This window comes from Eimeria acervulina, genomic scaffold (genome assembly GCF_000499425.1).
Source record: "Eimeria acervulina Houghton genomic scaffold, Eah_scaff25, whole genome shotgun sequence".
NCBI classification, from domain to species: Eukaryota; Apicomplexa; class Conoidasida; order Eucoccidiorida; family Eimeriidae; genus Eimeria; species Eimeria acervulina.
Genome location: NW_013549969.1, coordinates 91,799 through 119,168, shown reverse-complemented (window position 1 = coordinate 119,168; position 27,370 = coordinate 91,799). Strand labels below are relative to the sequence as shown.

Genomic DNA, 27,370 nt, shown 5'->3' with positions numbered 1-27,370 from the left:
GAAGTATATGAATATATTCAACCGGAAGGGTTCATACGCATATACATATATATATATATATATATATATATACATAAATATATATATATATATATGTGTACATACGTCTACACAAGTATGTGTATACATTATAAATGCACCTCAGTGGCTCCTGGTTTTGACGCAGCGATGTTCTCCTCAACTGTCATGTCAAATAGGACGGGTTCCTGGCTAACCAGTCCCTCTTGCTGACGAACAGACCTAAGGCAACAACACGCGTACGGAGGGCATCATGGTGAGTTGCTGCAAAGAATCAAACTAATTACGGATCGATAAAAAATGTATCACTTGGTACGCAGGACAGAACAATCTACGAATGAAATTGTCCACGTATGAAGTTGTTTACTTTACAAAGAAGTTACCATTGAGGATTTGCATCAAACAATCACGATGCGCTAGAGAAATGCTGCGTTTAATGTGGCGTGTAACGTCGGGAAAATTACGTTGGAACGGGAACAGGTTGCGCGTTAAGAACCAATAGATGTTACACTAAAGAGTGATCAACCTACACAACATTGAGCTCGCGAAGGTCCTCGCCGTCGAACATAATCTTCCCCCCAGCGTCTGCGGTTCTGTGCGTTGGTCCGCCCTCTGACGCAGACGCTTTTCGTTGCGTTTCTGTTTGGACACTGAAGTTGCTCTTTAAGTCATAAAAGCGTTCCTATGGTGCGGGACAACACAGACCGTGCCGAGCTCCCATTCTCAGCTAACTCAACAGAAGTTGTCGTAACTATCGGTGCATGCCGAAAGACGCGCTGTGAACCCAGCATAATATTCTCACTCAAGCTGTGCAGGAAGCGCGTGCACTTGTTCAGCCCAGAAATATCAACTCACCACCAGCTGCACAATGGTGGACTTTCCACAACCCGACGCTCCAACTAGCGCAACAGATTCGCCTTCCTTGATAGAGAAGGAGAGATTTCTGTAGACCTGCGAATGCATGAAGCACGCGGCAGCGGGCAGCCTTACACCTTTGTTGCTGTCTATCGTTGTTGTTGCTCCTGTAAATTCGTCCATGCCATAGGAGTCCTCTCCCCCAGAAAGCCACTGCTTCACTTACTAACAATCTACGCGGCGGTTAGTTGATGCCCACAGCCAACACGACAAAATTCAGCGTCGTCAAAAGCAGTGCTTCAGGCACAGGACTTACTCTGTTTTCTGGTCTCGTTGGGTAGGTGAAGTTGACTTGATCGAAGTCGACATTCCCTGTGAAGTTTTCGTGGCTCACAATTTTCCCTCCCGAATCGCGTACATCAATGTCGGACGCCTGAGCGGCCCCGCAGCATACTAAGTTTTGCTCACAGTTGCTTTCGCAGCAAACGCCATGCAACGTAGCCGGGACTACACGATAAAAGCATCAATCCAGCGAGGACTCTTTGAGTCTCCAGAATGCGCAATCGTGGGCATATTATAATATTACATAATAGTAATAATAATATAAGTGCGGGTGCGCGTATATATATATATATACATATACATATACATATGAATATATGTAATTATCTATCAGCGGGTGGGCGGCAGCTCACCTTGTCGATGAGTGCGTAAACACGACGACCTGCAGCCGCAGCCTTTCCAGCGTCAGTTGTGAAGAGAACAGTTTGTCCAGCGGAGGATACCGCAAAAGTCAAGGAGAAAATTGTTCGCGTGATCACTGAACCGCCACAAGCACCTTACATGCATACACTATGCTGCGAAGGCTTTTGCACACCATTCTTCAGTAATGCATTGGCGTAACGGCTTTCTAGGCTCACGCACCTTCGGGTTTAACGCCGCTTGTAGAAACCAACTTGCTACCGTACCACAAGCCTAAACAGTTGACAAAATAATTAACCGCCTGCGCGCCAAACACCTTCACAGGAGCTGCTTGTCATTGCGCAAAAGCTTTCATGAGAGTCACACTCTGGTGCGGTGGAGAAAAGTGGTTCCTCACCTGACTGAAGCCGTAAGCGATACCCAGGACCAGCGCTTCCCTGACCTTCGTTGCTTGTTCCGCATCAACGCTTTCAACGTAGGACTTGATGAACGCCTGTGGGAAAGGTGCAACCAAACGTACGCATAGGCAGTGGCGATTAACAAGCATAAATAAGAAAGGCTGTATCTGAAAAGTTGCGTCATACCTCCTCCAGCCCAAAAGCACTAACGACCTTGATGCCAGCGGTTGCTTGGTTCATGATCACTGAAGCTCCCTTGATTGGACCACCACGCCGCCCTTTTGGAGACACCCCTGGGTCTGCATGAAACGCAGTTCAACCATGAAATAACATAAAAACAGCTTTATCACAACCTGCGCAACACGGGAAGGAGGCTCAGCAGCTGCATTGCAACGTGAACGTGGCAAACCGGCGGGGACAGTAGACGCACTGGTGAACTTAGCTTCGATAACGTTAGCGGGGAGCAATAGAACGCAAAACGCAAGCATTACCAAAGCCAGTCTCCACTCTCCAGTGAATGCGATGATGAGACCTGTATTGCGAAGCCAATAGCAAGCAAGCATTGGGTATAATGTCGCAGGCCAACCAACATCACTGAAACCGTAGTACTGTGACAAGCTGAAGTGCTCTTTACTGTGACAAAGGCATGTAGGAAAATGTATTGTTTGATGTATACCTGCCACAAGCGAAGCAAGCACCTGAACCACGGAGACAACGTTGCCAGTGCAGCCAACCTTTACATCGAGCACATCTGCACTGAGGATGCTGGAGACATTTCCTGAAACAAGCAGCAAATAACGCAAAAACAAGCAGCTAATGTTGACTGGCTGCATGAAGGGATCACCTACAGCCGCAAGGACTGATGGCTGAGGGATGCACGGATCCCGGGTGCGCACCTGCATTATTATCTGGCAAGTCAAAGAACGCGACATCCTGATGTATAGTTTGGGTGAATGCCTTTTCTCGCAACCGCGTTGCAACTTTATACCCGCAATAGTCTATGCCGCAAATCTTGATCGCATCAGATAGACCGTGGGCAAAACCCAGACCAACTAGTACCACAGCCCATTTCGAAGCCTGATAAATACATCAAAGATTATCACCAACGCTCGGCAAGTGCTAACGAGAACTAATACACACTACATTTGCGGATTATGCACGCGGAAAAGGTGGAAACAGCGGCCCATGTACGCTTGGGTGCTCTACGGGGAGAAGTGGGCGACGGCACCGTAATGCCTTGACATACTCCATCGCGGATCGCTTGAGGGTCGGGGCTGAAGTACGTGCCGATAAACTGGGCGAAGCTATAGCCAAAAACAGGGAAGATAATCCTGAACAACCCACAAAGCACATAAGCCATCTGCCTCATTGAGACAAAGGCGAAACACTACAGGCAGAATGGCGCAAATAAGCTACCCAGACATACAAAAAATACATACATGAAATTTAAAGGCGATCACGCAACAAGGGGGGCGCCCTTGAGAAGGCCCCAACCTAGCCCCTGCTCCATTCTCACCCCGCGCAGATTGCCGCAGCGAAAGTCAAGATCACGACCGGCCAATCTTCCAAAATGAGTCTGTAAGTGCGGCAGTTCGGGCTCTTAGCCATTGATCGAGATGCCTTGGCAATAGATGCACCTGATATGTAGCAGCAGGGTACGCACCGCTGTTGACATTCTCACGCTGCATTTCTATTCTCAACAAGCGACGGTGCTACAATGTGATAATAAGTAATGACTCAATTGGTTTGTCTAGTCCTACAAGCTCTCCAAGGCTTGTAAACCAATACGATTGGTGTGTGAACTTACTCAAAAAATCCGCAGACATACGTCTCTCCTGACATCACACACGCATGCACAACAGGATATTCATGCAGACCCAAATGCTCAACTCTAATGACAACGTGAAGACTCCCCTCACAAACGTTGGCGCAAAGAGCAGCTAAACCCGCCACTGAGATCCTACTGTGGTGCCTGAGTCTGCAAGCTGAATAAAATGACAATACATCTGAGTGCATGCACGCTAATGACATCATCCCGGGAATCCTGTTCGGCTCTTCCCCATGTTCGCACTTCCAACCATCCCCCCCACGATGCGGGAAACTCCCATTTTGCTGAGCATTCCTGCTAGCTCAAGATTTTAGTGTGTCGACTTGCAGCTCTCGCGTGCTGTGGGCCGTGTGGGTCGACCAACCTGAACGTTAGGAGCGCCAGCGGCATCACCTTGCTCAGACTCGGGATGCACCGACATCGTTTCCTGCACGGCGCTGTCTTCCTTATCGTCATCAATCTTGGGAACAACTTGACTGGACACCATGTGGTAATACAGCCCTTCCTACGAAAAGCACAACCCATCGCAGGCACGACCCACTCGATAATAATTCCTATTACTGTGTGATAATATATAATCTGCACTGCCAAAAAAATCTTCCACTCTTGGTGTGGAGCAACCCAGAACAGCCTTCAGCATAATGTTGTGTGGTCCGATTCACAGGTCTACCTATCCATCCCCCAATCTGCGTGCGACCTACAGTGTCCTTCATTAGCTCGTGGTGAGTCCCCTGCTGCACAACGGTAGCTCCATGAGTGGCAGACGGTTCCAAGACAATGATTAAGTCCGCGTTCTGGATGGTACTTAGCCGGTGAGCAACGATCAACGTTGTAGCTTTGGTCGTTTTCACCAAAGCGTCCAGAGCATCCTGCAAAAACGAAGTGAAAAAGCCATACCATACGCCTTTCATGACGCGCTACTGTAAATTGCACAGATCTAAATCAATTAAACAGGCACACGCCTTACTCACCTGAACAACCCTTTCAGACTGGCTGTCCAAAGCGGAAGTGGCTTCGTCAAATATCAGTATGTTTGGGCGACGGATCTGCGCAGCGTCATCACACATATCTCCCATTCCCATCCCCGCGTTGACGATGCTTCTGTACCTCATGCCTTAACGAATGTGACCCATGTGGGAATGCCTTGGTTGGCAATGCAACAGCACGGCTAATATATCCAAGACACCCAAGCTATTACTAACTCCTTCAGCTGCGGATGTCCCTGCTCATGCAGCCGATCCGTATTGAAACTTCATAACACGCAATAGTGTTTTTCTTAAAAGCAACGCACCAGAGCTCTTGCGATGGCAATACGCTGTTTCTGACCGCCCGAAAGGTGCCCTCCATAGGCGCCGCAGTCTGTCTCGTATCCGTCTGGGAAACGGGTGATAAATCCGTCAGCGTTTGCTTGCTTCGCTGCTTCTACAACCTGTTCCAATGTCACCGGATCCGGCGAGCCTAATTCAATATTCTGCTTCACCTGGCATCGGCGCAGCGTCAGATCAGAGAGCAAATGCCATGTCACAATTTGCCCTGCAGGTGCTGCTGCTCAAGCAGCTCTAGAGTACCACGTGCAACTGTATCCTAGAAATGTTCATGCAATCGCTTGAGCATGCTGGGCTGGTAGAAGTTGACGCGCAAGCATGCACATTGAGAGCGCGTCGAATGCGGCCACGCAAACTCATGCATAAATAGAGGAATTAATTCGATCCGCACAAAAACTAGGAGGAAAACACTGCACTCGTAAGTCTGCTGGGTGGTAAGTCAGCAGCGCCCGTGTTATCCCGGCTTGATCGCAGAAAAGCTCACCGTCGCAGAGAAAAGGCGTGGCTCTTGACTCACAACACCCATCTGCCGCCTTAGCGTCTTGACATTGATCTCCTTGATGGGCCTGCGGACGTGCAGGGCAAAAACCGCACGAGAAGAAGGGCCGTCAGAGTCCGTCCAGGCACTATGCATGGGTATACTTCAGACATGTTCGATATTAAATAGTTACTGCGGCAGCGAGCCAATAGACTTTTATGTCTATACTTACACGCCACTAACCGTTACAGTTCCTTGCTCGCAATCATAAACGCGTTGAAGAAGTTGCAAAATCGTCGACTTGCCACAGCCTGTGCGCACTCAACAGGATTTAACACCTTCTCTTCTAACACTACGGTGGATTTCCATAGCGCAGACAGCCTCGTGGATGCACTCAAAAAAACAGCTTCACGCTGCCGTGAGAAGCCTCACCAGAGCCTCCCACCAGTGCAACGCACTTCCCAGCTGGGATACGGAGATTCAAATCGGTGAAAACGGGCCGTTCCGGACGGGTAGGGTACGAAAAGGAAACGTTCTTGAATTCAATGTCTCCATCCAATTTCACGTCAGTCTGGAAGGGGACATGCGCAGCGCTATCAAGATAGGAGTAGAGGGATCTATTGTGAGTCACTCGATGGAAGCGAGAGAGTGCAAGCGAGCATGTCTTTTAGAAAGTCAGTGGCTTAGTCACTCGGGTTGCTGCAAACTAAGTATCTGTCCCTTCACAACGTACACGGCCGCCGCTCGCGAGGGGGTCGATGGCTGAAGTTCGTCGTATCACTGTTTCCAAATCCATCGCTGCGGTGTTTGCCTGGAGGCAGGAAAAGGCAAAGGCAAAGCATGCATCATGTGCAAGAACGACGCGCCACCCCGATGCGCGGGGGCACCCTGGAGGTGGCCAGCACCACTCCAAACAGCCATGTCCTCGGCGCTTGCTTGTGCGAATTCATCGCTAGTGAAAAGTGATGCATAAGAGCATTCCCGCTTGCCTTGATCAGTGCCGTGATGCTTGGGATGATCTGGCCCATAGAGAAAGCTCCAATCAAAATAACGAAAAACACCGTTATTGCAGTTCCTCCCGTGAACTGTGGCTTTGGCCAAGTAGCGGGATCATTTGGGATGATGGGTGTTGTCATGACTGAAGCAGAGCATAAAGCGCGAAGCAATAATACGGTGAACGAAAACAATGCAAGCATAAAGAAACGTAGAGGAGACAACCAGCCAACAAGTGCAAAAAAATAACATGCACGAGGCGAATATCTTAGAGGCGCAGAGGCGAACAATCTTCGACACTACAAACGACTCTGGAGAGCAGCTTTGCTAGCAAAGACTCCCACGATGTAGGCTCTAACAGCCGACCAAACATGCCTCAATCTTAGGCAAGCTCTAGCAGCAAACAATGTGCCTATACGTCTGACTTGCGATGGCCTCCTCGGTGCTGTCCGCGAGCAGATGTCCCCCGTACCACAAGCCCATGGAGGCCATTAGGAACACGGATACCATCAGGCCCCCCAATCCTGCATGTGAATAATAGATGAAATGGAATCGATTGAGCAAGTAGCCCACAGTCAGTCAGGTGTCAGCTGTACGAAAACATCAAAGAGACTCTTCCAAATTCTATCTGCTGGATCCAGACGTGACAAGGGGAAAACCTCGAGAAAAAGGCTCACCCAGCGCAACCCAAAATCCTCCCCGTATTCCAGCCCGTTCGGCGTCCCGGAGTTTGCTTCGGTATTTCTCAGCCATGCGTCCCTCCAACCCCAAAGACACAACTGTTCGTATGGCCATTATCGCCTCCTCGCTGACGCTTCCCGCAGAGGAGTAAGAGTCCAATGCTGTCAACAGGCAGACACGTGCACGCAGTTAGGGCGAAACAGCACATCTATTCCAAAGCATACAGACAAAACTACATCGATAAAAGAGGAACTAATCCAATCCCCACAAGAGCTGCGTGGTAAATCATGCACAGTTAAGTCTGCGGGGTGGAAAGCCAACATCTCCAGTGTTCTCAGTCGCATGGCCACAGCAAAATCCTCAAATAGATACTTACTGTCCCTTTCTTGCTTGTGAACAGCCCAGGCGACCAAACCTCCAAAACTTGCGACAACTGGCACTGCCGCTGCACAAACTAGCGTTAGCTTCCAGCTCTTGATAAAGCCAACCACCAGAGCGCCAACCACTGTGGTAGCCAGTTGAATAAGCTGCACAAAGAAGGGAAAGGCGCAGTCACACACAAGGCAAAGAGCAGCGTCCCATGAGTGGTGCACAAGCCCAACAGCGTGTACAGTTTTACACTGGATTTAGGACTTAGTGGCATAATCCACATAAACAAACGCCGCACCGGCCCGAAGCACAAACTGCCGTCACGCCTCTGTCCTGTGAAAGATCAGCAGGCTAATTCTCGACGGTTATGGTATAGTGTTGATCGGCTCAGCGTGGGGCATCTTGTGGGCATCCACAGCCGCAACCTGGCAGCAAAAGGTGAGTGGTGGTGCATTTATCTTACCATAGCCAGTTTGAGCCCGACACCGCTGCGAATTGAAGCCACATTTGCCTCCATGCGCGAGGCTAGACTTCCGACGCTGCTCTGGTCAAACCACGCCATTTCCTGCGTCAACAATATTCGGCTTTCAAGCAATAGCAGTCAGGGGCGCTGCAGGTGAGGCTCTAAAGGGGTTTTGAGGATTCCGCGAGGGAAAAGAATCATGTTCTCCGCACCTGTCGTACGATAGCCTTGAAGTAACTTTCTTTAAATGCTTTGGCCTGCCTATCCGCGACGATTTCAAAGCATGCCGTAGCAATCGACCCGCCCACGAACGCTATCAACTGCAAACCCAACCCAACATCATAAGCCCTTGGCCCTCAGCCATCCGAAGCACCTTGGTTCGTTTACTAGCGATTAGTTTTAAAAATTCAACAACTATGTATGACTTGCAGTGCTCTAGGTACTGCAAACGTCTGCGTGAAGATAGTGGTCTGACTGCTCCAGCAGAGGATGGCGAAAAGCGCATGTGTAAGCATGCGGGTGTGTTGGGATTATTAAAGCAGCATCACTGCAGTCGTGCCAACGGAAAGTTTCTAACTTACTCCAAACCAAGCCATAAGGTGGACGTAATAATTTGTATCTAGGGTGGTGTTCATCTCTTCAAGGAGGCCGCCGAAGACAATGAAAAAGGCTGGCTGAAAAAAAGGAAGATAGACAGGCATTCAAAAGCTAAGAGGTAGATGAGCAGAAACCCCAAACCCCAAACTCCAAAGCAACTACACATAGGGGGAGCGGGCCGCTCTTGCCGTCAATCTTGGCGGTCAATTCAACACCACTAGCATCAACCCACACATACTATCAAACGCTCTAATTTCAAATCCGAAAAATCCAGAAGGCTAAGGCTTTGATCAAACTGCACCATTCGCCTTTATACATATGCACTCACCAGCAATGCACCGAGGGTGAGGCTCGCGATTGTTCCCAATGCAAGCAGAAGGGCGTCATATTTGTTCGCATGCCTGCCGACCAAAGTACACAACACAGCACGTTCCTTAAAATCCAGACGCTAGATCCTGACAAGCTACACCACCTAGAATGGTACTCATAATAATGCAGTTCTGGCGCTCTTAAGAAAAATGTGTGTCTGCGACGATGTTGACATTCTTCAACGCTAACTTCTGTCGGGCCCATTTCCCGACGCGCCGAAATTCAACGCTCCCAAACTCGAGGCACTGCGGCAGAAGAACTGTTCAAGAACCGCTCAATACCTCTACGGCCTCATCCAAAATGCGTGTGTAGGAGGAAGGGAAAAAAGAAACGGGTGTCACAATGCCTCCCCTCACCTGAGAGCCGCCCATGGATCATCGCCAAGGAGGTCCTTCAACTTCTTCATCATTGATTTTTGCTGCACACGCCACAGAAATAAAGTAATGGAGCACCTCTGCGGCAATGCGAACTTTGCCCCCACAAGTTGTGCTAGAAAAACGACCGGTTTTTAAGTGATCCCACCTCAGCTATGGCTGGCTTGGTCTTCGCCGCCGAAGTATTCTCTGAGACTTCCAGTGCGCCCGGCATTTCCTTGCCTTTGCCCCCCAATTGTTTAGCGCCTGTTGTCATCGCGGACTCCTTGGTTGGTGCTTCAGTGGTGTTGGGACCACGAGGGCTCCCACCAGCGTCTTCGCCAACCTCTGTTAGCATACCCGCGCATTCGGCCTCTTCAGGAGGCCTCGATGCACTCATTGCTGATACGTTAGCGTCTGATTTCAAGCAAACGCTATCCCCCAAAGCAGCGAAACGGTGCCCCACAGGTCACAGACCCCGTGAAGGAAAATCCGCACTAATCAATGCAGACAAAAAATTAAAATAAAACAAAAATTGCTTTTCAAAACAGCCTCTTCGAATGAATCAAAACGGCGTTTACCCGACCGTGGTTGTCTCCCAACAATGCATGCAGGCTCGCAGCATTCACGCTCGCCTTACCTGCGGAAACAAAACAGGCTGTCGCTGAGACAATGCTCGTTTCATGATGCAAAATATAGAAGTTAAATGTCTCATTCAGAGTTAGTCTCCACAAGCCGCTCTTCAAGCGACCGTTTACCAACACCTACTGCGATCGGCCTACCCGCCTTGCATTCTACAGGAGCTGCTGAGCGCAAACGGCACACCTGCTCCTTCGCTGGTTCCATACGGAACAGCGATTCCCATATTAAGAAAAAATGTAATGGTAATTCATTGAGTGAGTAGAAGCACCAGACTTTGCATTTGTGCCGCAAAACGTCAAGACGGCAATATCGCTTCCGGCGAAGCTGCCGTGCCGGAGGTAGAGGCTGCCGTTTTCACTGCAGTGAACAGGAGGGAAACATGAAACTTAGCTCCATCTGAGAGCAGGCGAAATGTAGTGTGTATATCCAATGTGCTAAGGTTCAAACAGCCCATTAACAGGAGCGGGCGAACACGACGCTTCGAGGGCCCCTAGGCAGCATGGTGTTTGTAAGGTTGGTACATGTATCTCTCCCTGCGTGCAGGCGGGCAGTGCCGGGCGATGTAAGTGTTCGGCGAATGTCTACAACTCCAGTGCATGCACCGGAGGGGACTAGGTTGTGCCTGCGCGTGCAGCTGCTGTGCAGCATTGGTTGCAGTGGTGTGGTGTACGTCATGATCTGCCTGCTCCTCTCTGCAACAGGTGGAGGCCCTTGGCCGCTGTGCTCAGGGCCTTTGGAGAGTGAAGGCTAGGTTAATTGTTTTTCGGAACGCTTATCATAATTGTTGGCTCTATTGTAGCACACGCCGTCCCTCACACGATCGAGGATTGTCTTTACGCTTCGTAGCACCACCGGGTTCATCGGGGCAGGTGAGAACAATGAACCCCACCCCGAAAAAAAGGGCGACCTGATGAATACAGTGGTTAGTGGCAGGCGTTGAGAATCGAAGCCACAAAGAATCTTCATATGCCCTTCCGAAATCCTTATCAAAACCTCAGCCCTTCGCGAATAGAGACTGCGCGGGACATGACTTCTGGTGGTGCGCTGATTAGCAGCTGGGGAACACCATGTTGAAAAAACAACAGCTTATGCATTCCACCAGGCGGAGCCTGCTTATACTGCAACAAAAGTTCATGACGAATGCCTCGGCCTTTGCCGCCCATCAAGGCTTGACGGGAGTCGCAAAGCAGGCGCAATGGAGTTCCTTGCTTTCGTTGTGTTGTACTTTCGTCTTCAAAGTGAACCCCAAGAGCTTCAGTTGCTCTTCAGTTGCTACAATTGCTATTAGCATCTTTTTGATTAGCAGGGGAGTAACAAACGTGGCAATGTCTGAGTATATGTCCCAGTTTTCCGGAGAATACTCTAACTATAGTGGCTCCTCGAAATGTGCCTTACTGTAGGTTTATTCCATGACCGGCAAGGGAGCAGGCTATGGAAGACTCCGGGCAGCGTAACCAAACGAGGCTATCGATAGAGCCCTCCATCGCCAGAATTTCAACGGTGGAGTCGGGGCCTCCATAACAATGGTTCGTGGCTGGGCCGCGGAAACAGACAAAGGGCGGATAGTGGAAAAGGAAATACAGATCGTATGGGTGCTATTCAAGCGCAACGAGGGAGCGCTTACCAACCACAAAGCAGGAAAAAGAGCCACTTCCATCGTCCTGGCTGGGTATGCAGAAAACAGGTTCTGGCACAAAGCCCCTGGATGTTTGGGCTGTTAGTGCAAGCCCCCATAAAATATTTGGGCGCGAGCAAACGGGAGCCAGCGGAACACCTGAAAAAGTACCCAGCGGCGCATCGATAAAGCAACTTCAATTCCTTCCAGTCCCCATGTATCCTTGTCACAGCAGTCCAAGTGCCTGGGGCTGGGGGACAGGTGTAACAAGTGTTGCCAAGCATTCTCACATGCAGACAGAGCTGATCAACCTATTCTAAATGCAATGAATCTGCAAGGAATTATTGGCACATTTGCCTGGCGCTGAGTAGGAGTATAAGAGTACATGCACCCATGTAGAACAGACCATACTACAGGAAACAACCCGCCGAGTACAGAAACAGTGCAAGGCTCACAGTGGAGACCGTGATTGCATTGACAATTCATTTCACGGGACCTTTGCAGTAGGCCACTTTACCAGGAAATAGTTGTTGCATGGCGCTGGCGAGCCGGTGGAGGAAGCGCGTGCAGTCATCACGAGACTATTAAGGTCTATAACCCGGGAAGCACTGATAGAAGGCATCTCTCACAGCCCCCAATAGCGCTTGAATCTTCTAAGGCAAGGGAAGCGGAAGCAGTAGCAGAAGTAGTGTCCATTGAGAAAGGAACGAGGAGGTTCGTATGGAGAGCAGAGGCGCTGGACAGAGAAATGCATGCACTTCATCGCGATGGCCGTGCGGAGATCGCAATTCTGGGGGACTCAGGCCAGTTGGCATCAGAGGAACAGCAGAGGTGGGCACAGTTGAAGGAAGAATTCTGAGGTGTACTTACATAACAAGGAACTAGCAGGGGCTGGTCACCCACTGGACGCTCAATTTACCACAGGAACTCATTCCCAGGGCAGCCCCAAGCTTTATTCCAAGGTACATGCAACACCAGCTTCTTGAAGAAGAAATCGAGCGTCAAGCAGACTAGCTGCTACGGCAAAGTCCATCCGTCAGCCAGTGTGCCTAAACCTAACCGAGTACTGGAGAAGAAAGAGCGAAACAGAGGGAAGGACGACCTCAGCAGCACAAGAACAAGCACAGAGACTGTTATCAAGGGCTATTGAACAGGCCAACCTGGTGAAAGCCAACATGGAATCTGTTGCAGCACTCGCGAACTTTGGGTTCGCCGCTGGGAAGTGTGCGCAACATTGCGGCGTTCGTCTTGACGGCTGATTAGCGTACCAAGACTTGCGTCCGTCCTCTTTAGGCGTTAACAGCAGCAAAAGCTGCAGCCAGGTGAAGAGGAATCTCAACAGCAAGTGGTACGCCAGCAAGAGATGCGTCAGAACGAGATGTGGCGGCAGAGGACGCTGCAGCAAGAGGTGCTGCGGCAAGAGGTGCTGCAGCAAGAGGTGCTGCAGCAATATATGCAACAGGGGGAAATGTAGAAGGAGCAACCGATGGACCTGCAGAAACAACAACCTCTGTAGTTGCAGCAGCATGTATGGCAGGAACCATCCCACTCTGCCCTCCTGGGTGAAGAGGCACTCGATGGCGCGCAGGTGGTACTTCTGCGCCACCTCCCCCGAAGCGGGTGCAACTACTTCTATGTGCATGAAGGCTACTTACTCTGGGCCCAGTACATCTTTATTAATCCTCTACAGTGGTGGTGCATGCAGCAAAGGGGGGGCATTGTTGTGCTTGCATGCCGGGTTGCCGTGCAGCAACACTATGAGCAAAGTGCGTTGACACTCCATTGCAGGGCGCCTACCCTCCCCTCCACCCCTGACCCAGGCCCTTGGGCCTTTGCGCTCAGGGCGCCCTGGGACTGGAGGGTAGGCTAGCTGCTGTGCGCGGAACCATTATCCTACGGCTTTGGCTTGATTGCAGCTCGCAACGGTCCAGGCTCAGGGCGAAGGCCGTCGCTGCGAATGCATTTCTTTCTCCAGAGAGTGAAACCTACACAGCACCAAATACACACACTTCATGGGCCCACTAACGTTGTACGCATTGCTATGATATTGTATGATACACTACTGCTGCTGCGGCTCGCCTTGCAGTGAATTCCTATAGGCACTCAAAAAGAATCAATTCCCAGATTAGCAGAAGTCCTGCACTCGAATGGAGCATTTGGAAAAGTCGGTTGGCAGCATATTTTGAATAGCGGTGATAGTGGTGACTCTGCAAAGTGAGGCACTGTGAAGTGAGCAATTGCTGAGCCTGCTGCCAACTGGGGGGCCCCACGGCAACTGAACAGCGCAAGAGCTGCAGCACGTTAGCTGCAGGAGCAGCTGTTGATTTTGGTGTTCTCGCACAATCAATTGAGTAATTTAAACGGCATTTTAAACCCCAGACACAAAGCCTCACGGTTCTAGGCGCCGCGCTTGAACCTGCCTGCCCACTGGTAGCAACACCAACTTCAGCAGCTGCGAGAAGAGAGTAACGATGGACCCATCCGAGGCAATTCCAGTGCTAATGGATGTCGCTGGTGAGTTTGCATATTCCCACTGCCTACTACTGATTTCAGTTGGTTAGAAGTGGCTGCAGTATACACAGGCACGCTCTAACCGCAGACAAAGATGCTTCTGAGTTCCGGGGAGGGCAAGTGGCTGTTTGGCTCTAAGATTCAGTGGAAACGCATGCCGATGTTGTAACTTAACCCTCGCTCCTGCTGAGCATATCAGTGCGCAGACGAGAAATCACGCATCGTTCCTGTTGAGGCCGCCCGTCTGAAATTGGTTTGAATTACGGCTGGGTTCTGTGCTGGCCTGCCTGGAAGGTGGAGGAAAGCCGTAGTGACTGCTTGCTAAATCACTTGCTACAGGGAGCTGATCTTTGAATTCTGCGTGCTCTCTTCTGCCTGTGTATGTCTCGTGTGGTCAGGAATACCTGATGCCGACACGGCAAGGCGTTTCCTAGAGGTGATCGCGAACACTCTGCGCGTTCCTTGAGACAGTCTTCTCCATCCATTTGTCTCCTGTTCTTTGTACAGCTCAAAAGCCCACGGTGCACCACGGTGTTTATTTGTGTACCTAGGGTTTGGCCTGGTGCTTGGGCTTTCCCACCGTTGTTCCTGTTTCGGGTCGTTCTGCGTGCTCTGCTCAGCAAGCAAAGGGTGACATTAATGCAGCTGCCTCTCTTTACATTGACAGTGTAGCAGCGAATAACGGGGTCTCTTTATCGGACCCAGGGGAGGGTCTGAGGGCCCCGGATCCGGAATATTCGCAAACACTGCTCAGTGAGCTCTCCCGTCCGCTCTTTCATGTTTCATGTGTAGTATAACTATTGCTGCATTATATGTGTATGTAATTGGGCGGGAATTGTGTATATTCGTTTTCAGGTCACATGGTGATGGTTGATCTGCGTGTGCATTGTACGGATCAATACTGTGCGTGCTCTGCAAATACTGTGCGCTGCCAGCACTTGTGTTCTGCTTCATCTTGCTGTGGCTTGCTTGTGACAAGTTGATTTGCTGTCGCAGGCCCATCGTTTCACCCTTCCCAAGCGGCTGCAAGCTCTGCTGGTTGTAGGCTCATTACTGCTGTGCTTCGTTTTGACGTATTTGTGTGTGTATCTCCATGAAAATCTGCATCTGTAGATCTGCATACGGTGGTTGCGCTCCCTCAGGACACCTATTGTGTCTTGCTTAGGGACGTCTTGGTGTATGCTGCTTCTTGCCGTGCATTTCTGCTATTCCTTGCGCTGCTCTCAAACTGACTGTGTTCGTTGAAAGCGCCGGAGCTGGGCAGTAGAGTATAAGGTGAGGTATGTGTGCATATCGTGGTATGCTGTATTGGTGAACGCAGTTCCACAACGAAATGTAACGGCTCTCGCCGTGGATTCGTCTGCTGGGACGGTGGCATTTCGGGACTTATTTGAACTGCCTGGGGGATTATCGTGCCAGGAGCCATTTGCCCGTGTAAGGCGCATATGCATCTGAACTTGTAAATTTTTGCATAAACAGACGTAGATAAGGGTGATTAGTATGTATACACAGATATAGAGCTACCTTATTGATTTTTCTATTGTGCATATAAATATTCCCATGTATGTTCAAGTTTCTGTCAATCTCTGCTGTGAAATATCTTGCGTGCACGTGTATTTTGCGCACGTACCTGCTTGTATGCAACTAGAACTTATAAGTGTAGTCTGCGTGTATATGCATATTCTTGTATATGCATACATACATGCATATATCTGTAGACCAATATCTGCGTAGGTATCGCGCGGTCGTGCCGCTGTGCGAGTGTAGTAGCTACATTGCTGCTTGTGCTTCTTTTTGAATGTGGTGCAGTTACATTCTAGGAGCTATTCCATATCTTCTTGGCATGCTGTGTTTTGGTTCATTCGTGACGGCCCTGGAGCTCCTTAGCACATGGCGCCGTTTTGATGCTTGTTTGTGCTGCTAGGCGAGAGAGTTGGGCCGAGAGCAGAACAAATGGCTTCTGGTGAACATTCAGCAGGTGGATGCATTTGAATCCCTCCGACTTAACAGAGACGTTTGGAAGGCGGAGGTTGTTCAGGTGATCTGCACCTGGTGCCTTTCCAGGGAGCGCATCGGGGGATCCTAGACTGTCACCTTTGAACTCATGCAAAGCGGAGGAAGGAATAGAATCTTCTTTATCTGAACAGCATGCAACCTCATGGGAGCCCCTTATAGCCGTTCAGATGTTGCGTGCAGCCCAACCTTTTCATTAGCACTAATAAGAGTGTTCTTAAATTCTCATGTTGTTTCTGCCGGGCTTCGGGTGCATCCGCTTCTGCTCAGGATCTTATCAAAGACTTCTTCATCTTCTGGCAAAGAACAGATCGATGTGAAGAAGGCCAAATTTTCTGCGACATGTATCGCGTAAGTGGCTTCAGTTCACATTGTTTCCTATTGCTTTGCATTGTCTATACGCCATACCATATGACCCTTCGGGTTAATCTTGACATGCTTGCCAGGTCCTTCGTTCCATATTCAGGTCATGTCTCTGCCTCATGTGTGCGCCATCGATCCGCTCACCGGCCGTTGTTTGAAGTCTTGGAGCACGCGAGTCCTTAGCGACCCGATTGCTGTACAGTCCGAGTGTACGCACACTCTACACCTTTTTAGCCAACTGGAAGCGTACAGTCTCACCGTAGTAGGGATTCTAGTGTAGCCCAGGCTGCCGCTCAGCCACACCGAACCCATATGAGACATGGTAGTTCGAGAGACTTCCTGTAGGCATTTAATACACTCGTTAGGCGCTGGGGTTTCCCTCCGTTTGGGGCATGAGTTGAAGGATTGACTTTTTCTGGCATTTGCCTGCGCCGTTGTTCAGTTTTTGAATTCGTTGAGCGCCAGCAAATGGCGGACTCGAAGAGCAAGCGGGGCGAGAAACCATCAGAAGACTCTAACGCCGTTCCTTCAGGCGCACCCGTGGTTTCCGCTACCCCTGCAGCAGCAGCAGCAGCTGCTGCTGCTGGCGCCCCTAGCGAAGCTTCCTTTGCAAATCCAGCGTCTCTGTCTGCAGCTGCTGCAGCTGCAGATGCACCAGCTGCACTGACCGTAGATGAGGCAGATACAAGCATGGGAGGCCACCAGTTACAGTCGCACAAAACTAGTGCGGACGAGGCCGAGCCCTCTGCCTACAAAGAAGTTAATTCTCAGTTATTGGATCTTATGAGACTACGCGAGCAGCGAAGGCAGCAGCAAGGGAAGACCGAAACACAGAGCTAAGAAGCGAAATGGTGGACTGGCAGTCATTCCAGTTCGAGACCAGCGAACGACTTCGTACACTCGTGCGTTTGCTATTTTCTGCCTTGGCGGTTTCTTCCCCTCCCTACGCTTTTCACTCTTTTCTTGCCGCGGATCAGCGAAGGTTTCTTTTTGTCTGGGATGATTTGAACACTTTGTACTCTCAATGGGATAACATGTTTGAAGCGTGTTCATCCTCCTCCAGCTGGAACCGTAACCCTTAATCCCTTGAGGACAAGTTCACCATGTAGTTGTTCAGCGTGAGTCTCCTTTTCGTTTTCCATGGTAGGGTAGGGGGGAAGGGGATGTTGCAGCAATTCGCGCTTCGCTTCAACCTCCTCGCCGCACAAGTTGTTTCTGTGGCATGCTGTAATACATGGTGTGAAACGTCCACAATGCATCTCTTCATAACTGATGGGCTTGCTGCCTCAGTTGCAGTGGAGAGAGTTATGAGATGATTTTAAGGGGTTTAGTTAGGTCAGGTTACACCTATGCTGTTTGAATGTAACACTGTGGGTGTATTTTCTTTTGGGTTTGCCGCCACAGCGCCACCCGGACTACTCGGACTGTCTCTGTCCGTGTTTTGTGTGGTTTTTTGCCTCTCTCGGAGCGGCATTACAGTATTTGCCTGAATGTTTCATCAGTTTTTAAGCCTTGGAACATGCGAGGCAAACCCTGAACTGTACAGAGCAGCTGCAAGTGGCAAGATTAGTGCGAGGGGCCTGCTAACAGCTCATCTTGACCGGATTTTGAGGGCTAACGTGGGTTTGCACATAGACGAGAACGTGGCAGTGCAAGAGGGAAGCGTTAATGTGATCTAAATCTTGGTATGCAACTTCTTTGCGCTCGTGGCGGCGGGCGCCGGACCCCTGGGGATGGTGCGCTTGGAGGTGCTATTGTGGCAAGAGGCCGCGAAGAAAGACGTTCTTCGGGCGACTAACAGTTCTATCATGTTAAGCCCAGACTTTATGGGGGATAAAAACATGCATGCGCGACTAAAAGCCTGCCGATATGTGGGCAGCGGAGGGCGGCAACAAATTCATTGACTGTCGTTTGCAGCTCAATTCATTTAAACAAAGGTCTGAACAACAACCAATAAAAAGCTGTTTAATGTTTTGTAGTTACAGGGAGTAAAGAGTTCCCGTGGTGAATAAACACCTTCGATTTAAGCGACCGACTCTACACTGCCTCGGGCCGCAGCCGACGTGCCGTGGCACTGCGGACTGCGCGGCAGCTGTTAATCCCTCCATTGAATTTATTTTAGCAATTTAATTAGAAGGAAAATTGAAGTTTTAGTGAGGTAAGGAAGACAGTGAGCAATCGCAACAGCCGCCAGCGTCCAGGCATCCAGTCTGGGTTGAGAGAAGGAGCGCCCGGCCGCCAGTGGTCGGCGGCTACGCTTTGCAGAAGTCCGTACACCTCAGATTTTTAAATACCTCATCACTCCCAGATGAATAGTACTAAACATTCCGCCGGCAAGAGAGGCATCACAAGCACGAGGAGCAGCTACAGTTGGGACGTCGGCAACCGAGTCAAGGGCGCATGCAGCACCGGAAGGTACACACAGTATGTCTTCCCCATTAGATGAACTTTCCGATGTATTTGCAAGGGCAGAAGCTCTCCGCGAGGCAGCACAGCCGGAGAAGCAGCAACAAAAGCCGCATCAACAACATCACTACGCTTCAGCAGCAGAATCTTCGCCTGGAGATGAAGCAGCTCTTTTCGGCCCCTTTCGCGCCTCAATCGGCCATTCATCCGTTACGAAATTCACCAGTTCAGAAGCAGCAGCAGCAATACCAGCAGTACATGCTGCTTCTACGCTGGAGGATACTGACGCATTTGGAGATTGGGAGTCTGCATCGGGAGCCAGACATCAACCCGAGCTGCAAAAGCCGCACCAACAGGCGAAACACCAACACAAGCAGCAAAATATTGAAGGCTTGAGGAGTTCTGATGGTGGATGCCCCCGTTTCGACGAGGGAAACGCGCTGCAATGGGAAGGCTCCGGTTCTTTTGCTGAACTGGTGCAGCATGGCAACAGTAGCAGCAGCAGAAGCATTAGCAAGGGCAGCACCAGCAGCAGATACAAGGGCCCCCCGATATCCTTAGACGCGGATATGCTTGCCAACCTAGCTGACGCTGCTGCTGCTCTGGGTGCGGATCGTGGTGGTTGCGCTGCTGCGACTGCCAATGTCCCTACTGCTGCTGCTGGTGCCGCCGCAACTGCCCCTGTGGCAGTAGCGCATGCTTTGCAAAAGATTGCGCAGGAGGTCTGTGCAGCGCCTAGATCGCATTCATCGGCAACAACACCGTTATCTGCAGCGGAATCTGCACAGATGATTCCTGCAGCAGGGGATTCAACAACTGTCCGTACAGCAAACGCACCAGGAGAGCCGAGCGGGCTGCAACGAGTCGCCTCAGTTACTTCTTTGGATCTTGACCCCAGAATATTGCATACTCCTGGGCTTCACAGCGAACAAATTGCTGCGCCAGAAGGTCACTTGCCTGGATCGGGACCCCACGATCCGTCTGCGTGCAACGCAACGCCGGTTTGTAGGAGTCCCGACGAAGTTGCAGCTGCCTCTGCCGTCGATCCTGATGCGCCTAGCGCTCATGCTGCCGCTGGAGTCTCCTCGAAAACTTCTCCAGGTAATTCACTTCTGCGCAGCTTCCCACGGCACTAGGTGATGTCAGCTATTCACCTGCTGCGTTTGTAGCTACAAATATTCATTAAACTATTAAGTACGCATCTTATCCAGGGGTCAAATATTCCAGGTTGCATCGAATATAACTACGTTCTCCACCGCGTGCGCGACTTAAGCTAGAATACCGCTGCTGCTGTTTCTGCTGCTGCTGCCTCGCTCCCTTCTGAGCCAGCTGCGCGAGCAGCAGCATCTGCAGCTGCGGCTGCAGCTGCGAAACCGAGAAGAACTGGTTTCGTTGAAGCAGCTACAGCAACCTGTGCTATGTCTTCTGCTGGAGGTTTGTCAGGAACCCAAACAGATGCCAATTTGACGGAGATGACACTCAAGACTGGTCCATTAAATGCATCTGCTGCTGCTGCTCGTGCTACCCCACAACAGGCAAAGGAAGTCCCAACAGCTACTACTGGCTGTGTCATCGAGCCTATCAGCCCTTCTCCTCGTGCTTCATCAACAACTACGGCTGCAAAGCCGGAAACAGCAACAGCAGATTCAACGACGCCAGCAACAATAGATACAGCAGCTGGAGCACCAAACGCAACCACAGCAACAGAATCATCTCACTTTGGGGCAGTTCATGATTGGGAAGCGGTAGAGCGCCTAAGTCAGAAGTACAGGCAGCTCAAGAAGCAGAACGCGCTGCTCAAGGAGGCCCTGCGGCAGCAGCAGAAACAGCAGCAGCAACAGCAGCTTGAGCATCAACAACAAGGGCAGGGGCAGCGTCAACAGCAGCATCAACAGCAGCACCAACAGCAACAGCAGCAACAAGAACCGCAGCAAGAAGAGCCGCAGGGGCTTGTGAGCCAACTGCAGCAGCAGGTCGCCCTGGGGGAATTCAGGCAACGCCAGCTGCTGGATGAGTTGGACACCGCTCAGCGAGAATTAAAGCGCCAGCAACAGCAACTGCAGCAGCAACAGCAGCAATTGCAACAGCAGCATTTGCTGCTACTCAAAACGGGAGCCGCAAATTCTACGGCTGGAGGCGCCCCAGGAAGTAGTTGGGGGTTGTCGCTGCTGGGGGGCGGCAGCGCAGCGGCTAAAGATGCGGAATTGAAGGCACTGCAGCAGCAAGTGGAGGTATGCTTTCCTGTCTTACTGCTGGTGTGCTACTGTTCGTAGTAATCAAAAAATCTACATGTCTGCTCCTGCGCTACAGGCGGTGAATGTGCTCATGCGGTGCTGCGAGAGTAGAAGTTCGTGTCTTGGTGCCACAGCTAGATGGCAACACAACAGAAGAAGCAGAGAAAGTAGACATAGACAGCTTTGCGAGACTGCAAAGCCTGGCGCAGGTTTTGCTGCTTTGCTGAGCTGCTGTGGGACTTAGGTTCTACGGGAGGAGCTGCAGCTCAAGATAGAGGAGAACGAGCGACTACACTTGGAGGCATTTGAGGAAAGGCAGCAGCAGCAGCAGCAGCAGCAGCAACTCGAGGCCACGATTAGCCTGTTGCAGAAACAGCATGAGGAAGCCCAGCAGCAGCAACAGCAGCATGCAGCAGACTACGCAGAGCTGCAAAGGCACTATGAGCGCCTTAACCAACGGCAAGAAGAGAAGTTAAGGCAGCAGCAACAACAACTGGAACATGCTCGTGGTCAGGAACAATTGCTGCTACAACAGTACGTCCGTAGTTGCAGTGGCGGCTCTGCGACGTACCCGATGTTTTCTGTGGCATCCACGAAGGGCGCCATGAGAGACAGCCGTTCGCTGCATTTGCTGCTGCTGCTGTCCTAAAATTGGTAACTTCCTTCGCTGCGGTTGCTGCTGCTGTTGCTGCTTCAACGCTGCTGCTGGTGTACATTCTTATTGTGGTCAGATAAGCTGCTCTGGACGCGTGTTTTGCGTCCTTTTGTTTCTGCAGGACCATGGAAGACCGGCAGCAGCTTATGCTTCGGGAGCAGCAGCAACAACAAAAGCAGGAGCAAATAGTCGCCTATTATAGCACCCTGCTTGGCTGCGACTACACGCGGCTGCCCCTGCTGCGCTGTCTGGACTTGCCCTCTGGCGGTTATGCTACTGCCGCAGCAGCAGCCGCAGCAGCACGAGAGGAGTTGCTGCGGCTCATTGTTGCAGCTCTGGGAGATCTACAACACGTTTTGCAGTGTTGGGCAGCAGGCCTGGAAGTGTCAACAGTAGCTGGGGCAGAACAGGGTAGCGAGGGACTATCGGAGGACGGGTTGGACTCCTCAGATGCAGAAACACCGGCCAACCGCCTGCCACTGTCTCTTGGTCTGGCCTGGCGGATAAGAATTGCAACGCGGCAGGTTAGACGGTGATCTGTTTTTGCATTTGGTCTGCTTCTGCATGTTTATGATTTTACGTGCTGTTGTCCCCACTCGCTACTATTTCAACTTGCTGCTCCACTGGTATCGCTTCATGCTGTGCTGGTAACAGGCATTGCACCTGCTGGCTGTTCAAAGAGCCGCTGTCAGGGAGGCAGTGCGTGACGCTGGTGAATGACTGCTCACTGTAGCCAGTTGCTGACTTTGCTGCAGGTTCTGCCGCTGTCTGCATTTACGGTATTCAGGCTCGCCGGGCCGCCATTGACTCTGTGGCGTCAATTGCAACGGTGTCGTCATTGTTAGAGCGCGCTGTTGCCGCCGCTGCTGTTAGTGCCGCTGAAACTCTTGCTCGGCGGGTCCGCAGTGGCTCCGATGTTTTTACAGAGGAATTGCACGTCCGTACCGCGATCCCCTATTCAGCACCATCCTCCTCTTGTTGTTGCTGTTGCTGCACTCTCGGGAGGCAAACATAATTTGCCTTTCGAGTGTGAAGCAGCAGCAGCAAAGAGTATCCGGCTGCTTTTCTTACTTGCTGCTGCTCCAGCAGCTCACACCTGCTGCTCTTTGGATATGCTGTCGGCTGCTGCTCCCCACAGAAGCTGCTGACTATTTGAGCTTGCTCTGTGTTCATGTCTATATGTTCTCTTATTTTCAGAAGGAAACTGAAAAGCTGAATGCTGATTTTAGTCGATTCGTTTCTCTGACTCTCCTAGCCGTCTCGCTGCAGCACGACGCTCTAAGCGGGCCCCAGCAGCAGCAACGACAGAAGCGGCAGCAGCTGGATGCAATGCAAGGAAACGACAACGGCAGCATTGCGGATCCTTTCGGGCAAGGAGCCCACGTTCTGGAGTTTCGAGTTTAGGATCTAGGGGCTGGGTTTTGGGGTAGCCAAGCTCTCAGCTCAGGAGTGCTGCCTGTGGCAAATCCATTGCGGCTTCCCGCCGCCGTTGCTTATGTTGCTGCTAGTGCGGTGGTCTCTTTTTTTTCGTAGTGCCGATCCGATGCTGCCTACAGAGAAAATGAGACTGTGTAACGTTGACTGGCGAGTGCCGTTTTGCTGGTGCTCAGGGCGCTGCTGGAGGAGTTACAGCGTGGCGCAGCAGCTCTGGCCGCTGTTTTCAATGCTGCATCGGCCTTCATGGAGGCCAGAAGCAGTAGCGACAGAAGCGGCAGCGACGACTACGTTGCTGCAGACACCCGGGTATTGTCTAAACAGCATTTTGCTGAGCTTGCTGCTGCACTAGAAGATCCTCAAGATAAGCAGGATGAGGAAATGCCAACTGTGCCTGAAAAGCGGCAGCAGAAGCTTCAAGAAGCGCAACTGCAACATCAGCTGCAGGAGGACCTCGGACTTCCGCCTCTTCCTGCGTTGCAGTCCGCATCAGTACGGTTGGTGCTGCAACAGCAGCGGCAGCGCCAACACGGATACTCAAATTCTCCTTTTCCGTGGCGCAGCTGTTTGCCATTGCCGCCTTCGCAGCAGCGGATGGACGAAGAAGAACTTCCTCTATCTGAATGCAACAAATGGATGCAACAGTTGAGGAGTTGCCGGAGGGCGGCAGCAGCAGCGGGCCTCACACTATCTGGATGGCGTGGAACAGCAAAGGCAACGAAGGAGCGGTTGCTGCAGCTTCTAGTCGAGAACCTAGATGCGCTCTTGCAGACATTCCGTGGGTTTTACCCTCAGCTGTTCGTTGTGTCTGCATCTGCTCCCGACTAGGCAAGGCATTGCACGTGGACCAGCCACAGACAACCCAGAGGGCGCAGCAACTGTATATTTACCTCCCTTGCCCCGGTGCTGTGATCAGGCAGCTTGGCAGTCTGCCTTTCTGGCCGTGTGCGCCGCCCAGCTGACCTAGTTGATGGACAGTTGTTGCTGCTTTCCGGGTAATTCAGTTGGATTGTGGCGGTTGCAACGAAAAGCAGCAGTAAGAGCAGCCGCAGGTGATGCAGCTGTTTCTTCTGCTTGTGCACCAACCTTTCGGTGTGTTGTTTTCGCTTCAGTTGTTGCTGCTGCCTACTCGTAGGACGAACTGCTGCTACGTAGTTGCGTGGGTATCTTACCTTTGCTGTGCTGCTGCTTTTTCCCTTGGGTGTCGCAGCACAGGGCCCTGCACACTTTCGCTACTGCAGGCACTGCGCGCAGTGAGCAGTGCAGACGGAGGATTATACCGTTTACTGCAGCACTCGAAGCTGCTGCTGCAGATGCAGCGTTGCCCCTCGTATGCCGTTCTTAGATCAGAGGCTGTGGAAGAGGTCGCTGTAGTGTAGGCCAACGCCCCTGGCACACTCTTGAGTGTCCTGATTGTCTTTGTGTTTGCAATAAGCTTGGATCGCACTGACCATTTCCCGTTGGTGCTCAAACCTAGTCACTATTCATAGTATGGTTCAACAAAGCAGGCAAAAATACATCTACAAAGGCAAAACTACCGGTGTCATTTTGGTGATGCTGCCCTCTGTGTAGCTATTTTCCCTTTTGGCTCCTGCTTGCTTCTTGCGGTTGCCACGGTCATTTTCATTGTGGGCTGTAGGCACATGGGTTTTGCATTGGTGCCTGTGCCTGCGCCGTAAATCAGCGGTCTCAGGTGCGTCTCGCAGGCCCGCGCTGCTCTCTTGAGCTCCAGCGAGAAGATTTCTGCGCGGGATGCCCGACAAGTCATAAGCAAACGACAAGTCCGAGCTTGCGATCGGGCATATTGCCTTCCATCCCTCTTCATCAATCGTTTTCGTCTTTGCACATGTCATTCGTAACGGGTTTCCCGTGAATGAATCGCTGTTCTAAGAGTGCTGCTGCTGCCGCTGCTGCTGTTGCTGCCCTTGCATCAACCTCTTGACTCCGTAGGGCGCCTTCCTCTTTGTCCTTCTCCTTCTGTAGGCGGCGGAGGCAGAAGTCGCTGCGGCGGCGGCTGAGGTGCGACTTCTGGAGGAGCGAATGGCTGAAGCAAACAAGGTGAGGCTCTATAGTTGCCGGAAACCCATCAGTATGTAGTGTTCTCTCATTGACTAGCCTTTAGTGTAGTCTGTCTCGAGACCAGATCAGCAACTCTTCGCTGACGCCTTGCCTCGCTGGTATGTTGTGGTGTGGTGTGGTTGCTGTGCTGCTGAACTGCTGTCTTCCTGCTCGGCACTTGAAAGCTCCTCCATATTTCCCTCCTGTATATTTGGGTTCTTATCTGCAGGGAGCTGCGCAGCTTCGGGTAGCGCAGACCGCAGTGGCACTGCTTCAGGCAGAGCTCGTTAGGCTTAAACGACACGCCTGCAGCACAGCGGGAGGTATCACCACCGATGCACCCCCTACACGGAGCAGCAGCAGCCGGTACTCCGCTCAGGTGGATGGTGGTGCCGTTTTGCTGCCTATGCCTGCTGTCCCTGCCTGTCCTGCTGGAGAGTCTGTCTCATTTACTGCCTCTAAGGGCTCGAGTGCTGCAGGTTCGGATTGACTTCAAGCTTTTTCTGCCACCCCGTTCTGCTGCTGCCTTTACCTACCGTGGAGCAGCTGAGAGCTTCTCCCCTCTTTATGTCATCGTGTTCCGTTCAGGTGATGCCACTGCAGAGGGTGCCGCGTTCTCTGCTGGCAATATTACAGCAAATTCGGCAAATGTACTGGCACGTGGGACACCTCTGACGTGCATGTATGTAGGACAACCGTTTGCCCTTAGCTTTGTTAGCGCCTTTTGATACTGTCATATGCTGCTGGTGGTGGGACAGCTACATCATTCGTTTTTTGTTTGCATTAGCAGGTGCGTGTGCTGCTGCTGTTGCTCACATTCAGAGGCCTTCACTTTCCTGCTGAAGAGCGAGACGGGGTGTACGCACAGCAGCTACTGCTGCTGCAACAAAAGCTGCACACCGAAGCTGCAGCTCTGAGCATTCTGAAGATGCAACTCAGCAGCGCTTTCAAGGTGACCTACAGGACTGAAGCACTTTAGAAAACAGACATCTGTGTCCATTTTTGCATATCGCGACTTGCTCATGAATTTGCAACTATCGCTATAACGATTCGCGCATAGCCACAAGGCATGTGTCTGTGTCTGTATGTGGTGTGTGCTTCGTGATACAGTATTGTAAATGCGTGCCTGGGCTAGTTGCCTACTTACAAAGTGGTCCGGTTAACTGTTGTGATCATCCGTTGGTGCTTGTGGTGCCACAGGCTGTTCATGCACTTGAGGATCAGCGCGCTGCTTTACGTTACGAGCTGCGTCGGTCGAAGGAAGAAGCAGCAGCAGCTGCTGCTGCTGCAGTTGCAGCTGCAACGGAGACAGCAGCAAGTGCTCGCCTTGCAGAGGAAAACTACTCGCAACAGTTACGGCTTCTTTCCCTCCATGTGGCCGAGACACATGAGAAAAACAAAGAAACACAAAGGGAACTCGAGGACCTGCTAAAGCACAAAATACTCTGTGGACGATGCGGAGTGTGGAATCCCCTGAGTGAGATACCATTTCCAAGAGTGCAAAGTACAAATATGACAAATTAGAAGTACAGCGCATAGGAAGTCAGCTGTACACATGCAGTTTAATGAGCGCTATATCATTTGAATGTCATACCACTCTACGCATGAATAGTACTTCATTTTTGGTTGTATCATTCTGTATGAGCGGTATGCAAGCTTGCCAGTAGAAACTTGTTTCCTGCAATCATGGCTGCTTCTCTTTCTTGCTGTTTAAGACTTCTTCGTTTCTCATTGCCTCCAACCAGGCCGTTGGCGTGCTTTTCTCTGCGCGTTTTCCTATGGTATACCTACAGTTTTATGTGTGAGCTCCCCTTGGGGAACTTGCGTCTTATGATTTGATGCTCTCAGGCGACCTGCTGGTGGAAGGCCAGTCGTGGGGCTCTTGCGTGATGTGCACGGGCAGAGTGATGGAGCGACCGTTCTAACTGTTATGTTCACGTCTGTTTTGTTCTCAAAGCATGCCCCATATTTGCTGGTGCTTGCTTTCCCATTGCCTTAGTGCACAAATCC

The 27,370-nt window shown here is 51.2% G+C and overlaps 3 protein-coding genes across 3 annotated transcripts; 2 read left to right on the top strand and 1 right to left on the bottom strand.

Annotated features, from left to right (window-relative positions):
• Positions 1-128: 128 nt before the first annotated feature.
• EAH_00006110 (ATP-binding cassette protein subfamily B member 2, putative) lies at positions 129-9,829 on the bottom strand (the record flags this gene model as incomplete). The annotated part of the gene is made up of 28 exons (XM_013396329.1): positions 129-240; positions 549-700; positions 874-969; positions 1,190-1,306; positions 1,973-2,068; positions 2,160-2,272; positions 2,404-2,505; positions 2,650-2,751; positions 2,825-3,050; positions 3,220-3,304; positions 3,490-3,610; positions 3,781-3,808; positions 4,166-4,306; positions 4,503-4,670; positions 4,773-4,847; positions 5,093-5,281; positions 5,611-5,692; positions 5,837-5,915; positions 6,037-6,175; positions 6,338-6,492; positions 7,023-7,121; positions 7,275-7,439; positions 7,655-7,805; positions 8,111-8,212; positions 8,323-8,430; positions 9,036-9,108; positions 9,433-9,494; positions 9,599-9,829. 28 exons carry the CDS (start codon positions 9,827-9,829, stop codon positions 129-131), a joined length of 3,369 nt encoding a protein of 1,122 aa, XP_013251783.1.
• Positions 9,830-14,157: 4,328 nt separating this feature from the next.
• On the top strand, positions 14,158-17,413 carry EAH_00006100 (GD22670, related, related; the record flags this gene model as incomplete). Its single annotated transcript, XM_013396328.1, has 9 exons — positions 14,158-14,200; positions 14,596-14,633; positions 14,818-14,950; positions 15,194-15,238; positions 15,519-15,631; positions 16,122-16,249; positions 16,481-16,561; positions 16,657-16,694; positions 17,016-17,413. 9 exons carry the CDS (start codon positions 14,158-14,160, stop codon positions 17,411-17,413), a joined length of 1,017 nt encoding a protein of 338 aa, XP_013251782.1.
• A 1,586-nt stretch (positions 17,414-18,999) lies between these two features.
• On the top strand, positions 19,000-27,285 carry EAH_00006090 (Trichohyalin, putative; the record flags this gene model as incomplete). The annotated part of the gene is made up of 16 exons (XM_013396327.1): positions 19,000-20,080; positions 20,414-21,210; positions 21,458-21,747; positions 21,990-22,392; positions 22,656-22,766; positions 23,066-23,259; positions 23,479-24,080; positions 24,219-24,297; positions 24,513-24,677; positions 24,987-25,083; positions 25,286-25,360; positions 25,590-25,739; positions 25,840-26,042; positions 26,183-26,312; positions 26,471-26,837; positions 27,209-27,285. The coding sequence occupies 16 exons, from the start codon at positions 19,000-19,002 to the stop codon at positions 27,283-27,285; spliced, it is 4,821 nt and encodes a 1,606-aa protein (XP_013251781.1).
• Between the last annotated feature and the right edge of the window lie 85 nt (positions 27,286-27,370).